Source organism: Sturnira hondurensis, unplaced genomic scaffold (assembly GCF_014824575.4).
Source record: "Sturnira hondurensis isolate 20B ecotype Veracruz unplaced genomic scaffold, ASM1482457v3 Scaffold0014384, whole genome shotgun sequence".
NCBI classification, from domain to species: domain Eukaryota; kingdom Metazoa; phylum Chordata; class Mammalia; order Chiroptera; family Phyllostomidae; genus Sturnira; species Sturnira hondurensis.
The window spans coordinates 3,208,293-3,222,474 of NW_028087015.1; the positions used below are offsets into that span (position 1 = coordinate 3,208,293).

Here is a 14,182-nt window from a genome sequence, read left to right on the forward strand (position 1 = left end):
AGCACTAACCTCATCTGTCTTCCAATGTGGTTATTATGTGGATATTTTATAATAGAAGATCCAGAGAAACAATTTCTAGAGCTCTCGTCAGTTAGATGTGAACTAAATCGCTTTTACTGGTCCAAATTAGTGCAACCGAGACATTGCTCCTAGCACAGAACATTGTTTATTGCACTCAATAAATATTCATTGAATTGGATTAGAATCACTTCTGTTGTGAAGATAACTATTAATATGTAGGTGACGGTAGTAGACTACAAACATATAAAAGTTTGTCCTAGTTTTCCTTCAACTTCTGAATAACGTTCATTCCTATGTGTGTGAGTATGATTCAGGCACGTGTTTCCTTGTAACACATGACATTTTATCTTCTCCACGAAAGTTACTTTTTCTAAGCACTGTTTTAAAGTTATGTACTAATTCTAGAGCCTGATATTCATTTGGAAGTAAATATTAAAGCTTTGACATACTAAAATTCCCAAGGGAAGAATACTTTGAGAAATATAACATTTCACTAGAATCAGCGAATTAACACCATAGTTTTTCTTTATTAGTAAAACTCTGATGCGTCGGAGGGGAATGGGGGCAGGAGAAGTAACCGAATGTGTGAATGACTTTCCTACCGTGCAAACGCTGAAGTAAATTGTTGCACCACTATCAGGACTAATTTCAAAAGATTAAACATATGCAACAACCTCTTATCTTTAACATTTCTCCTTTTCCTCTTTTGCATCATTCATTTTGTTTATATAAAAATGTCATTTTAAAAAACCATTTGGGATTCCCTTTTTTTTGGTAACTAAAAAGTTGCTTGTATATTTTTATGAACCCACTAAACTTAAACAGATCTCTTTAGAAAAATAATGTGGATATATTTTGCTTTCTGCAGCCTGAAGAATGTTAAAATAGAAATGCTTTCTTGAATTCCCTCTTCTGGCTCAAGTTACTAGGTGGTCCCAAGTTACCAGAAGTAAAATTTATAAATCTAACCCCTAGTCTAGACATTTTCCAGCACTGACTGCAGTTCAAAAAATATTAATGTCTAGCCGGCAAAGTGAAACTCCCCCCAGTGATTTTGCAAATGACTAGAAAGTTAACCTTTTGCCAACTGCTCCTTCTGTGCATGGAGGTTATTAAAAAGAATCCAGGCATTTATAAGTATGGGCTTTTTAAGACTGAAACACCTTGGCTTGACCCTTTGTGTCTCCTTCTGTTTATTCAGGCTTGGCCTCGGTGGCTGGAATGTGCGAGCCTGAGAGGAGCTGCAGCATTAATGAAGACATTGGCCTGGGTTCAGCTTTTACCATTGCACACGAGATTGGTCACAAGTGAGTGAGTTTAAGAAAATCAAAATAAATTGTAGAACTCCATACTTTTGAGCAACTCATAACTACTGTGTGGAGTGCATGTGCTTAACCATATTTTACTGCCTTTTTGTCTGGTTTCAGTAGAGAATGTTATCATTTAGGGTATTGGGATAAATCATCTTAAGAACTGGAGACTTGTTAAATAAGCTTTCTGATTCATGACTAGTGTCCTCAGAGCAGTAAATACATCACTCTTGAGTTTTGTGATATATGTCTATTGGAAATAGTTGAGCTTCAGAGTGGTCTACTCAACACTTGGTTCCTCAAAGTGAAATTGTTGAAATCATCTTTCTTTTCCTCAAGTGATAACACCTATGTATTATAAAATCATCATTGATACCACTTCCATAAAATGTACTTTCTGTTTTCACTCTTCATATAGTTTGTGAGCATATCTTTTTACAGGAATAAAGATTGTGCTATGATTCCTATGTAATTTTGTTTTCAGGTGTCCTTCTATGTCACTGAAAAGAAAGCTGGTGTTACAAGAGTCGTCATTCTTACTACTTTTAGGAGCATCTAGAGTTTTAATATTTCTTTCAAACAGATTTGGCCAACAACTGTCTTATGCCCTTTCCCCCTTCACCTCCCCCCTACCCCACACCCCCTCCATGGTAATAAAAGCCTTACTTTCTTTACTTCAAACAACAGGCCTGCTCATGTGGAGGGAGAGAAGTTTGAAAACTTTAAAAGGAGAGTCAAACATTTTTAAATCAAACAAGCAGCCTATTTGCGAGAACTCCTGACATTTGTATGATTTAAGTTTTACAGCCTGCTTTTTTTTTTGTAGAGAATGAGTGGAGGGGATAAAGAACAAATAAAAATGAATGTTTATTATACACTTGCCTCAGAGATCATTCCTGAGATAAATTTGCAGGTCAGCTTTTTTTTTAAGAGGAGAGTAAAATTGGGTCAGTCTGTTGCATTATTTGGAAAATTACAATTACAATTTTTCCAAATTGGTATTGATTTATGTATAATTTCAATTAACTGGCAAGTTTCAAACGTGAATTGCTTCAGACATGGGGAAAAAATCAGTACTATACTTTTAATAAAGCCCTAAAAATATTGGTATTCTAGTTTCCATTGCAATAAACAGCAAGCAAACGAAAGGGCAAGGTCCTTTCATGCAGTCAGTTTATCTTCAATGCACTGAAAAATTTAGCTCATTAATGACTGTCATAATTTTATGCAGCCAGACTGAATGTAATAGGTGCTGTTAGATTCCATTAAATTGAAGGTTGGGACAAGTAACATAGCATGGCTGAATAATGTATGTATGAGAGCACTGTTACTTCATGCAGTTACAAGTTAGTCCATGCCACCCTATGCATTGCAAGTTCTCCTCTTGTATGTCCTTAAATAAGAAATGTGGGGATTTATCTCTGTATCTTTTAATAAGATTCTAACTGAGTTACTCTCAGGCTCTCTAGACTTTTGTTGGTGTTGTTAGCCTAATGGGTAATTCTTTTTAATTTTCCCTGAGGTGAATGGTTTATACCGTATGTGGAATTGTGAAAGAAGTAGAATGTACCTCTTAAGATTTATGCTCCTTGGGATAACTTTATTTCACTGCTAATTCTTGTTGGGTAGTGGGAGTGTCAAAGAGGGGGGGATCCACAAAGTGCTTTATAATGAAAGCCAGAAGACACGCTTCCATTCAAAAAATGTTTTTTGACAGACTAGAAATCAGCTTTCTATGTCCAGTTGATTACTATGTATCACCCTATCCCCCAGACAACTAAGCAGGATATGTTTAACATGTTATTTTTTTCAATATGTCAAATTGTTATTTGGTCAGTTAGGGAAGAGGAATCTGTTTCCTTTATTACTTGCTTCTAAGAGCTTATGGTTTAGCTTTGAGGAACTTAGCAAGTTAGCTCTAGCACAATCCATGTCATAAAAATATGAGGTGCTTTCTCTTCTTCCTGAAACAAAGCAATAGCCGTGATAAACAAATCGAGTTTACTTCTCAGATGAAGTACAGTGAACTTGTGTAACTTGTATTGTTTAGTAGGATGGGATATGATGATGTCTACAGATTTATCACAGTGAAGAATATTGGACCATAAATTACCAAAAAGTGTTTCTCCCGAGTCTTAGACTGTGAATATTGTCTACCTTTTCAAAAATTGTGCAGAATATGGTTTTGTACCAAGTATATGCTTGTGTAGGGATATAATATCCATTTTAAACAGCTGTAGGATAACTTTTTTCTTTATCTGGGCCTTAGTGACCACTTTAATGTTTTCTGTGCCTTTGTGAAAATAAGAAGTTAGTTTTCTTGTCAAATGAAAAATTGAGGTTTATGCTATTTTTAAATGACAGGTCTAGCTTTAATGTAGGTTATAAGCCCAAGGCACTTAATGAAACTGAATAGAAAAAAAATATTCTTTGGAGGATTTTTTCATTAATTATATAATTGCCATATGTTTCAGAAGTTGGAAAATTAATAGTGTTGAAGAGGGGTGTGAAAAATTCAAACAAACCTCTAGTTGTGTTGAGAAAACTAATGTATCCACACTGTACAAAAAAATCTTAAAAAGACATCTTAAAAATATTAATATTTTTAGCCCTGGCTGGTGTCGCTCAGTGGATTGAGCGTGGGCCTGCAAACCACATGATCCCGGTTCGATTCCCAGTCAGGGCACATGCCTAGGTTGCAGGCCAGTTCCCAGCAGGGGACACACAAGAGGCAACCATACATTGATATTTTTCTCCCTCTCTCCTTCCCTTCCCCTCTAAAGATAAATAAATAAAATCTGGAAAAAAATATTCATATTTTTAGGGGATGCACATTGAAGTACACGAGACTGAAGTGACAGGGCAGCTGAGACTCGCTTCTAAAAGAAAGGGAAAAGGAGAACGATTAAGCAAGAATGACACCATGTTAAATTTTATCATCTTCATGCTGCGCGGGGTGGGGGTGGGGGGTCATTGCACTGCTCCCTCTGCCACTGCAGGTGTCTGATTCCTGTTTCGAATAAGAATAGGCCCTAAGGCCATAAGTCTTTTAGATGTGACAACTCCCTTCTTAATTAATAGTGATTGAGTGAACTATAAATCAGACTTTGAGAAAATTTAAAGAAGTATTAATGTCCTTCAGTATCCATTAAAGTATCCAGTACTTCCAGCACTGTAGGCTGCCAGGGTATATTGGTCTGGGTTTGGGAACTCAGTGCCAGTGCTCACTTTTACCAACAGGGATACTCTTTCCATAGAAGACTGGCTAGGAGACGAGTTTTCTTTTTTAAAGGAGAAATGTGGCAAGACTTTAGGATAAAATTGTAAATTAAATTATGTGTGTTAGGAATGTCCCATTACTGTTTTATTTTACCCAAATTTCCCTTTTTCTGCTGAAAGTACTTGTGTTTTTAAATGCTTGAACAGTGCTGTGCATTCATGATAGAAGGCCAATAATAAACATACACCAAGGTATTGGAAACTTTTAATACCTTCATCTAGTTTTGGTATCCAAATAATGTTAGTCTTGTAAAATGAGTTAAGTATTGTATTTCCTGGAAGAGTTTGCTTTCCCATGAGTACATTTTAAAACATTACTTAGGTATAATTTAAATACAATAAATATGCTTCTATCTAGTTTGTATACAGTTCAGTGAACTGTGGCAAATGTATGTAAACATGTAACCACCACAATCGACACATCAACATTCGCATCACCTGAGAAAGCCCGCGTCGTCCCCTCCCAGTCACCACCCTGCTCCCTCTTCACCTGGCCCCAGAAAACCACAGGTCGACTTTCTATCAGACAGACTAGACTTGTCTTTCTGTGGTTTCATTTAAGTAAAACTGACATAATGGGTGCTTTTTTGCATCTAGGTTTTTTTCCATTAGCACCATGTTGTTGAGAGTCACCCATGTGGTGTGTATCAGTAGTTTTTTGTGTTTTGTGGATAGTAGTTCATATCACAATAGCACATACCACATTTTTGGTTGTTTCTAGTTTGGGCTATTATGAATAGGACTTCTGTGAACATCATGTACGTACAAGTATTTGCATGGAGACTGGCTTTTATTTCTCTCGGGTGATACTGCTGGTACTGTGGTATGTGTTAGTTTCACTTTATAACAAAAAAACAGTTTTTAAAATTGGTTCTACACCATTTTGCATTCCCATGAGCAATCTAAGAACATTCCTATTACCTCAGATCCCTGCCAACATTCGTTGTTGTAAAGTAGTTGTGATTTTAGTCATTATCATGCATTTTAGTCATATCTCATTGTAGACCTAATTAGTTGATTATTTTCTGATAGACTAATGATGGTACTGACAATGAGCATCTCTTCATGTGCCTATGTATCATTTATTGTCTTATTTGAATATCCAAATCATTTTTCGATTTCTTAAAAAAAAACTGAGTTGTTCTCTTTTTATTGACTTGTAAGACTTATCAATAATATATATTCCAGGTAAAAGTTGTTATTATATATATAATGTTATTATATATATGATATAATATATAATGTTTTGTGTGTGTGTGTGTGTGTGTGTATGGTGAATATTTTCTCCAAGCCTGTTGCTTGCCATTCATTTTTTAATGGTGCCTTGTGTAAAACAGAATTTTGATGAAGTCTAATTTAAAACTTTTTCTTTTATGATTTGTGTTTTTTGTGTACTAAGAAATCTGCCTACTTCAAGATTATGAAAATTTTCAGTTTCTGTCTGGATGATTTATATTTTTAGCTTTTATATTAAAATCTACAATGCATTTGGGGTTATGTTTTGGGGTTTGTTAAGGGTTGAGGGCCTTTTTTTCTCATGAATATCCAGCTATTTCAGCACAATTTGTTTAAAAAAATTAGTTGACTCATACTTTTCCTTTAATGTCTTTGTCTAGTTTGGGTATCCGAATAGAGTCAGTGTTATAAATCGAATTAGTAAATGTTCGAGTTTCTAGAAGAGTATGTATATATTAGGTGGATCTTATTTCTTTGTTAAATGTTTGATGGAATCAACCAATGAGGACATCTGAGCCAGGACGTCCAGATGTCCTGACGAATGTCCTTTGCTCAGAATCCTGGCAAGGAATTTTCATAATTTAATTATTATTAAATATTAATAACATCTAAATCTTTTGAGTCATTTTTGTCCATTTTTTCTTTCAAAATATTAGAATATTTTAGCTAAATTGTAACATTTATTACCATGCATATTTTATAATATTCTTATTGTCTTTTAAATATGAATGTTCCATAATTTATTCCTGATCCTGTAATTTGTGTTTCTTCCTTTATTCCTTTCCCCCCTTGAAATATAATTGACATAAAACATTTTATAAGTTTAAAACATACAACATGGTGATTTGATACATGAACATATAGCGAAATGATTGCCATGATAAGGTTAGTTAACACCTTTACCACATCATATAATTAAAGTAATATAATTAAGATCCATTCTCTTAGCAACTTTCAAGCATGCAATACAGTATTGTTAATTATAGTCATCCTATATTATATGAGATACCGCCCCCAGAACTTGCTTATCTTCTAACTGGGGTTTGTAGACTTTGAATATCTCCTGATTTTACTCACACTCCAGCCTGTGGGAACCTCCAATTTACTCTCTGTTTTTATGAGGTCAACTTTAGTATTTATTTTTTAAATTCTATATACTATGGTGACATTGCTTAATAAGATTATATAAATTTCAGGTGTACAATTCTATAATACATCATCTCTATATTATATTATGTGTTCACCACCCCAAGTCAAGTCTCTTTCCATCACCATTTATTCCCAATTTATTCACCCTCTTCTGCCTCCCTCCATCCCCCTTGCCCTCTGGTAATCACTATACTATTGTCTGTGTCTATAAGTTCTGATTTTTGTTTTTATATAATTCCTACACCTTTGCCCCCCAGTCTTCCAACTCCCCTCTCCTCTGACAGCTGTCAGTCTAGTCTCTGTATCTATGAGTCCGTTTCTATTTTGTTTGTTTTGTTCATTCGATTCCGCATACAAGTAAAATCATGTAGTTCTTGTCTTTCTCTGACTGGCTTATTTCACTTAGCATAATACTCTCAAGGCCCATCCATGCATTGTGAAAGTTAAGGTTTCCTTTTTTTTTAAATGACTCAGTAGTATTCCATTGTGTAAATGTATAGCATTTTTTATCCACTTATTTACTGATGGTCACTTGAGCTGATTCCAGATCTTTGCTACAGTAAAGAATGCTGCAATGAACATAGGTGTGCATGTATTCTTTCAAATTAGTGTTTCAGGTTTCTTTGGATATATTCCCAGAAGTGGAATCACTGGGTCATAAGGCAGTTCCATGTTTAATTTTTTGAGATAACTCCATTCTCACCAACAGCACAGAAGGTTCCCTTTTCCCGACTTTTTGTTGATTTGTTAATGATGGCCATTCTGACAGGTGTGAGGTAATATCTCATTGTGGTTAAATTTGCATCTCTCTGACGATTTGTGATGTTGAACATCTTTTCATATGCTATCTGTGTGTCCTCTTTGGAGAAGTGTCTATTCAGGTCCTTTACTCATTTTTAAATTAGATTTTTTTGCCTTGATTCGTATAAGTTCTTTATATATTTTAGAAATTAATGTAGGTGTGGGCTTTATTATTTTGGGTGTATTTTTTCTACACCCACTTTGTTGAAAGTTTTTATAACTAAAGGATGTTTCAATTTTGTCACATGATTTTCGTGCATTTCCTAAGATGATCATAAGATTTTGATTTTTAATTCTGTTAGTGTGATGTATCACATTTATTGATTTGCATGTGTTGAACCATCCTTGCATCCCTGTATGAATCCTACTTTACCATGGTGTTTGATCTTTTAACATATTGTTTATTTTGTTTTACTAGCATTTTATTGAGAATTTTTACATGTGTATTAATCAGGGATATTGGTCTGGTAATGCTGGCCTTGTAAAATGAATTTGGGAGTATTGTTCCTCTTCATTTTATTCAAAGAATTTCGGAGGGATTGTCATTAATTGTTTAAATGCATGCTAGAATTGATCAATGAATTCGTCTAGTCCCGAGTTTTTCTTTTTCAGGAGACTTTTATTACTGATAAATCTTCTTACTTGTTATTGGTCTCTTTCAAAAATTTGTTTCTTCATGATTCAGTCTTAATAGGTTGTATGTATTTAGGAATATTTCCCCTTGTAGGATATCTAGTTTGTTGATGTATAATTGTTTATACAATTATACATTGCATTTTTGTGGTTGTAATGTCTCTTTCATTTCTAGTTTGATTTATTTAAGTCTTTAAATATTTATTCTAGCTAAAGTTTTTTCAGTTTGGTTTATCTTTTTAAAAAATAAGTCCTGCTTTTATTGATCTTTTCTATTGTTTTCCTATTCTCATTTGTTTTTACTCTGTCTTTGTTAGTTTCTTCTCTCTGTAATGTTGGTCTTTGTTCTCTTTTTCTAGTTTCTGGAGGCATTAAGTTAGGTCGTTTATTTGAGATCTTTTTTTAATTCTCAAAGTAGGCATTTATTATTATAAGCTTTCCTCTTAAAATTGCTTTGCTACATCCCATAAATTTTGGGATATTGTGTTTCTTTCATGTGTGTGTCTTTCCATTTATGTTTGCCTTGAGATAGTTGAAAAAAATTTTTTTAAGAGAGAGGGGAAGAGAGGGAGAAAGAGAGGGTGATGTGAGAGAGAAACATCTATTGGTTGCCTTCTATACTCACCCTGGGAGACCAAACCTGAAACTCGGGCATCTACCTTGGCTGATAATCCAACCACCCTCTTTTTAGTTCGCAATATGACACCTGACCAACTGAACCACACTGGCGAGGGAAAGATAGTTTTTTTTTAAGATTTTATTTATTTATCTTTAGAGGGGAAAGGAAGGAGAGAAGGAGAGAAATATCAATGTATGGTTGCCTCTCATGAGTTCCCTTCTGGGAACTGGCCTGCAACCCAGGCATGTGCCCTGACTGGGAATCGAACCGGGATCATGTGGTTCTCAGGCCCATGCTCAGTCCACTGAGCTACACCAGCCAGGGTGGAAAGATAGTTTTTAATTAAAGTTTTTACTTCTTATTTGATCTATTAATTGTTTAGTAGCGTGCTGTTTAGCTTTCACATATTTGTGGGTTTTTCCACTTCTGTCTTGTTGCTCATTTCTAATTTAATTCTATTGTGGTCAGAAAAGAGACTTGAAATGATTAGTCTCCTTAAATTTGTTAAGACTGGTGTTGTCAATTATGGCTTGATCTATCCTGGAGCATGTTCCATCTGCACATGAGAAAGATGTGTAATCTGCTATTGTCGGATGGAATGATCTATATATGTCTATTAGGGTCGTGTGCTTTACGGTATAGTTCAGGTTCAGTGTTTCTTGATTTGCTATCTGAGAAGTTATCCACTGATAAAAATGAAGTATTGTAGTCCTCAACTATTATTGTATTGCTGTTTATTTCTCCTTTTTGTTCTGTTTTTATTTACTTTATATATTTAGGTGTTCCAGTGTTGGGTGAATAAATATTTACAACTGTTATAATCTTCTGATGGATTGACCTCTCTGTTATTATATGTGACCAACTTTGTCTCTTGTTATAGCTTTTGAGTTAAGTAATTTTGTATGGTATAAGTTTAACTACCTCTGCTCTCTCTCTCTCATCCTTAACCAAGGACATTTTTTTCGTTGCTTTTAGAGAGAGAGTAAGGGAGAGAGAGAAACACCGATGTGAAAAGCATTGATTGATCGTCTCCTCTCTACCCTGACTGGGAATTGAACCCACAGCCCTTTAGTTATGAGACCATGCTCCCACCAACTGAGCTGTATCAGCCAGAGCACCTTTGTTCGTTTCTGGTTTACATTTGTGTGGAATATCTTTTTCCATTCCTTCACTTTGAGCCTATATGCATTTTAAGGTTGAGGTCAGTCTCTTTTAGGCAGTGGATAGTGGAGTCTTATTTTTTACAAATCCATTCAGCCACCATATGTCTCTTGATTAGAGAATTTAGTCCATTTACACTGAAAGTATTTATTGATAGGTTAATACTTAGTAATGTTATTTAATCAATTGTTTTCTGGCTGTGGTAATTCCTGGGTTTGTTTATTCCTCTTTGCTGTTTTTGTGAATTAATGATTTTCTGTGGTAGTATGCTTTGAAAGCTTTCTCTTTATCTTTTGTGTATCTACTGTAGATTTTTGCTTTGTGGTTACCATGAGCCCTACATAAAACGTATTGTAGACATAACAATATATTGTAAATTGATAACTACTTAATTTTCACTGTATATAAAACTTTACATATTTACTCTTCCCAGCATTTTATATTTTAGATGTCATAATTTTTATACTGTTTATCAATGAACCAATTATTTGAACTTTAGTTACTTTTAGTATATTTTATTTGTTCTTTAACTTTTATACTCAACTTAAATAATTGACATACCTCCATATTACAATAATGTAATTTTCTTAATTTGACTTTTTACTTATTTTACAGGGTGTTTTATATTTTCATGCTACTTACTGGCATCCTTTCATTTCAGCTTGAATAACTGCTTTTAGAATTTCTTGAAACACAGGTCTAGTGGTGATGAATTCCCGCGGCTGTTTTTGGTCTGGAAAAGTCTTTATCTCATCCTTGTTTTGGAAGGGCAATTTGGTCAGGTTAAGTGATCATGGTTGGCAGTTTTGCTTCTTTCAGCCCTGACTGATGTAGCTCAGTTGGGCATCATCCCACAAGGTGAAAGGTTGCCAATTAGATTGCTGGTCAGGGCACATACCTGTGTTGTGATTATGGTGCTCGGTCAAAGTGCGGGCAAGAAGCAAACAATTGATGTTTCTCTTCCCCTCTTTCTCCCTCCTTTCCCATCTCTCTAAAAAATGAGTAAAGTCTTTTTTAAAGGTTTTTTTATTTGTTTCAGTACCTGAAATAAATCCTACTTTCTCATGCATGAAAAGTTTCTGCAAAGAAATCTGCTTATAGTCTCTTGTATGTGAGGAATTTTTTTCTTTATTACTGCTTTTAACTTCCTCTTTGTCTTTGATTTTGGGCAGTTTTATTTTAATTTGCCTTGGAGTAGATATATTTGAGTTGAAACTATTTGGGCACCTATTAGCTTCATGAATTTAGATGTCCACATCTCTCCCTAGATTTGTAAAATTTTCAGGCATTCTTTTTACAAATAAACGTGTTGCCTTTTTCTTCTTCCTTTCTCTTTCTGAGACTCCAATAATGCATAAATAATTTTTGAGTGGTATTGTGTAATTCACATAAGGTTTCTTTGCTTTTTTTCCCCCCGCTTCTCTGAAGGGATAATTTCAATTGATTGTCTTTGAGTTTGCTGACTTTTTCTTATGCTTTGTCAAGCCTGCTGTTGAAGCTCTTTATTAAATTCTTCAGTCTCCGTATGGTCTCTATTTCTTTGTTGAACTTCTCATTTTTTTCCATGCATCATTGTTCTTTTTATACATGCAACATTTTTTATCTTCTTTTTCTTACATAAATCCCTTTAAACAATTCATATAATAAGGTCTTGGTGATGATGAACTCCTTCAACTTGACCTTGTCTGAGAAGCACTTTATCTGCCCTTCTATTATAAATGAAAGCTTTGTTGGATAGAGTAATCTTGGATGTAGGTCCTTGCCTTTCATGACTTGGAATACTTCTTTCCAGCCCCTTCTTGCCCGCAAGGTCTCTTTTGAGAAATCAGCTGACAGTTTGATGAGAACTCCTTTGTAGATAACTGTCTCCTTTATCTCTTGCTGCTTCTAGGATTCTCTCCTTCATTTTAATCTTGGCTAATGTAATTATGATGTGCCTTGGTGCATTCTTCTTTGGGTCCACCTTCTTTGGGACTCTCTGAGCTTCCTGGACTTCCTGGAAGTCTATTTCCTTTGCCAGATTCGGGGAAGTTCTCCTTTATTATTTGTTAAAAGTAACTTTTCCATTTGTTGCTCTTCCTGTTCTTTTTCTGGTACCCCTATGATCTGGATGTTGGAATGTTTAGACCACTTAGCCATCCTGACAAGCCCTGGATGTTGGAATGTTTAAAGATGTCCTGGAGTTTCCTAAGCCTCTCTTCATTTTTTTTTTAATTCTTGTTTCTTCATTCTTTTCTGTTTGGTTGTTTCTTTCTTCCTTTTGGTCCACTCCATTAATTTGAGTCCCAGTTTTCTTCCCATCACTATTGCTTTCCTGTACATTTTCCTTTATTTCCTTAGTGTAGCCTTCATTTTTTCATGTAATTGAAAAAATGTAATTTTTCAATTCATGTAATTGAATTGCAACCAAATTCAACCAATCCTGTGAGTATCCTGATTACCAGTATTTTGAACTCTGCATCTGATAGGTTGGCTATCTCTTTGTTGCTTAGTTGTATTTGTTTAGAGTTGGAGCTTTGATCTGTTCTTTCATTTGGGGCATTTTTTTTGTCTTCATATGCCTGTTATATAGAGAGGGACAGAGCCTTAGGTGTTCATCTGGGTAGGTCAACCCAGTCACTGGGTTGTGACACTGTATTTAGGAAGGGTCTGAGAGAGAACAATAACACTTGCTCCACTCTCTGCTGGATTTCAATTCCTTTCGCTACTTCCCCCAAGCAAACTGGGCCCTTCTGGTGCTGATTCCCATGTCGGTGGGCTTGTATACATTCTAGGATCCTGTGGGTCTCTCTAACAAACTCTCCTGTGAGGCTGGGAGTCTCTCCCAGCTCCTCAATCACCACAGGTGTTTTCAATTGGTATTTTGAGGCTCTATTTCCACGTGCTGGGACCCTGGGTGATGCCAGTCTGTCTAGCTCCCCAGTTTTGCCTGGTTTATCTGCCCCCAAATGTGGGACTGCCTGGTCCACCAGCTGCCTCGCTGGGTCTGCTCACTGCCACCCCGCACACACGGTCCACCTGTTGCTGTCTTGCATGCCCAGGGTCCAACAACCTCCGCTTTTTTTGCCACAACCCCTCTCCGCCCTGCCCCCTGACTCCCCCCCTCCTACCAATCTAGATAAATGTGTCTATTTTTACTCCTTGGTTGTCGAACTTCCATACAGTTCAATTTTCTGTCGGTACTTGGTTGTTTTTTTTTTGTTTCTAAATTTTTGTTGTCCTTATTTTGGTTGTGTGAGGAGGCACAGTGTGTCTACCTATGCCTCCATCTTGGCTGGAAGTCTTAATCATAATGATTTTAAATTCTCTGTCTGTTAATTCCATAATTTGTGTCATAGCTGAGCCTAATTTTGATGCTTGTTTTGTCTATTTCAATTTTGTTTCAGCATGCGTTGTTATGTTTTTGTTGTTGTTTAAAAGCAGACATGATGTATTGGGTATTAGGCACTGAGGTAAATAGTCCTTTAATGTGATGTGATAGGCATTGTGTCAATGACTGTTAATGAATGAGTGAGTATTGAATGTTTATATTTTAAGCTCTAACTCAAATGAAATGTGTGGTTCTTTTAAAGCTTTATACCCTTTGGAGAAGCACATGAACTTTTTCTTTCTGGGATGAAAACATTTTTACTCAATAACACATGACTGAAGCATTTCACTCCTCAGTTGATTAATCTACAGAGCTGTATAGTGTCTTTGTTAACAATTTTCTCATCTGGTTACACCATGCATGAGAATATTATTTTTTATGTCTCTTCATTCATGTTATATATTTTATGAATTCATGATGAAATTTTATATTTTTCAAATTATAACATATTTCTGTTATTATTAAAATGTTACTCCATTATGATCTTTTTATAAATATAACATTTTGGTCAAGGCCAGTAAGATGCCAAAATTATGTTACTTATCTGTTCATATACACACATGTATTTATATATATACACACATGTATATTATGTACACAATG

The 14,182-nt window shown here is 35.2% G+C and overlaps 1 protein-coding gene across 1 annotated transcript in view; it reads left to right on the forward strand.

The window, feature by feature from the left end:
* ADAMTS6 (ADAM metallopeptidase with thrombospondin type 1 motif 6) overlaps nucleotides 1-14,182 on the forward strand; it is a 250,909-nt gene that overhangs the window by 97,981 nt on the left and 138,746 nt on the right. The window contains exon 9 of the mRNA XM_037062866.1: nucleotides 1,223-1,328. Within this exon, the coding sequence (XP_036918761.1) occupies nucleotides 1,223-1,328 (106 nt within the window). The remainder of the gene's footprint in view (nucleotides 1-1,222; nucleotides 1,329-14,182) is intronic.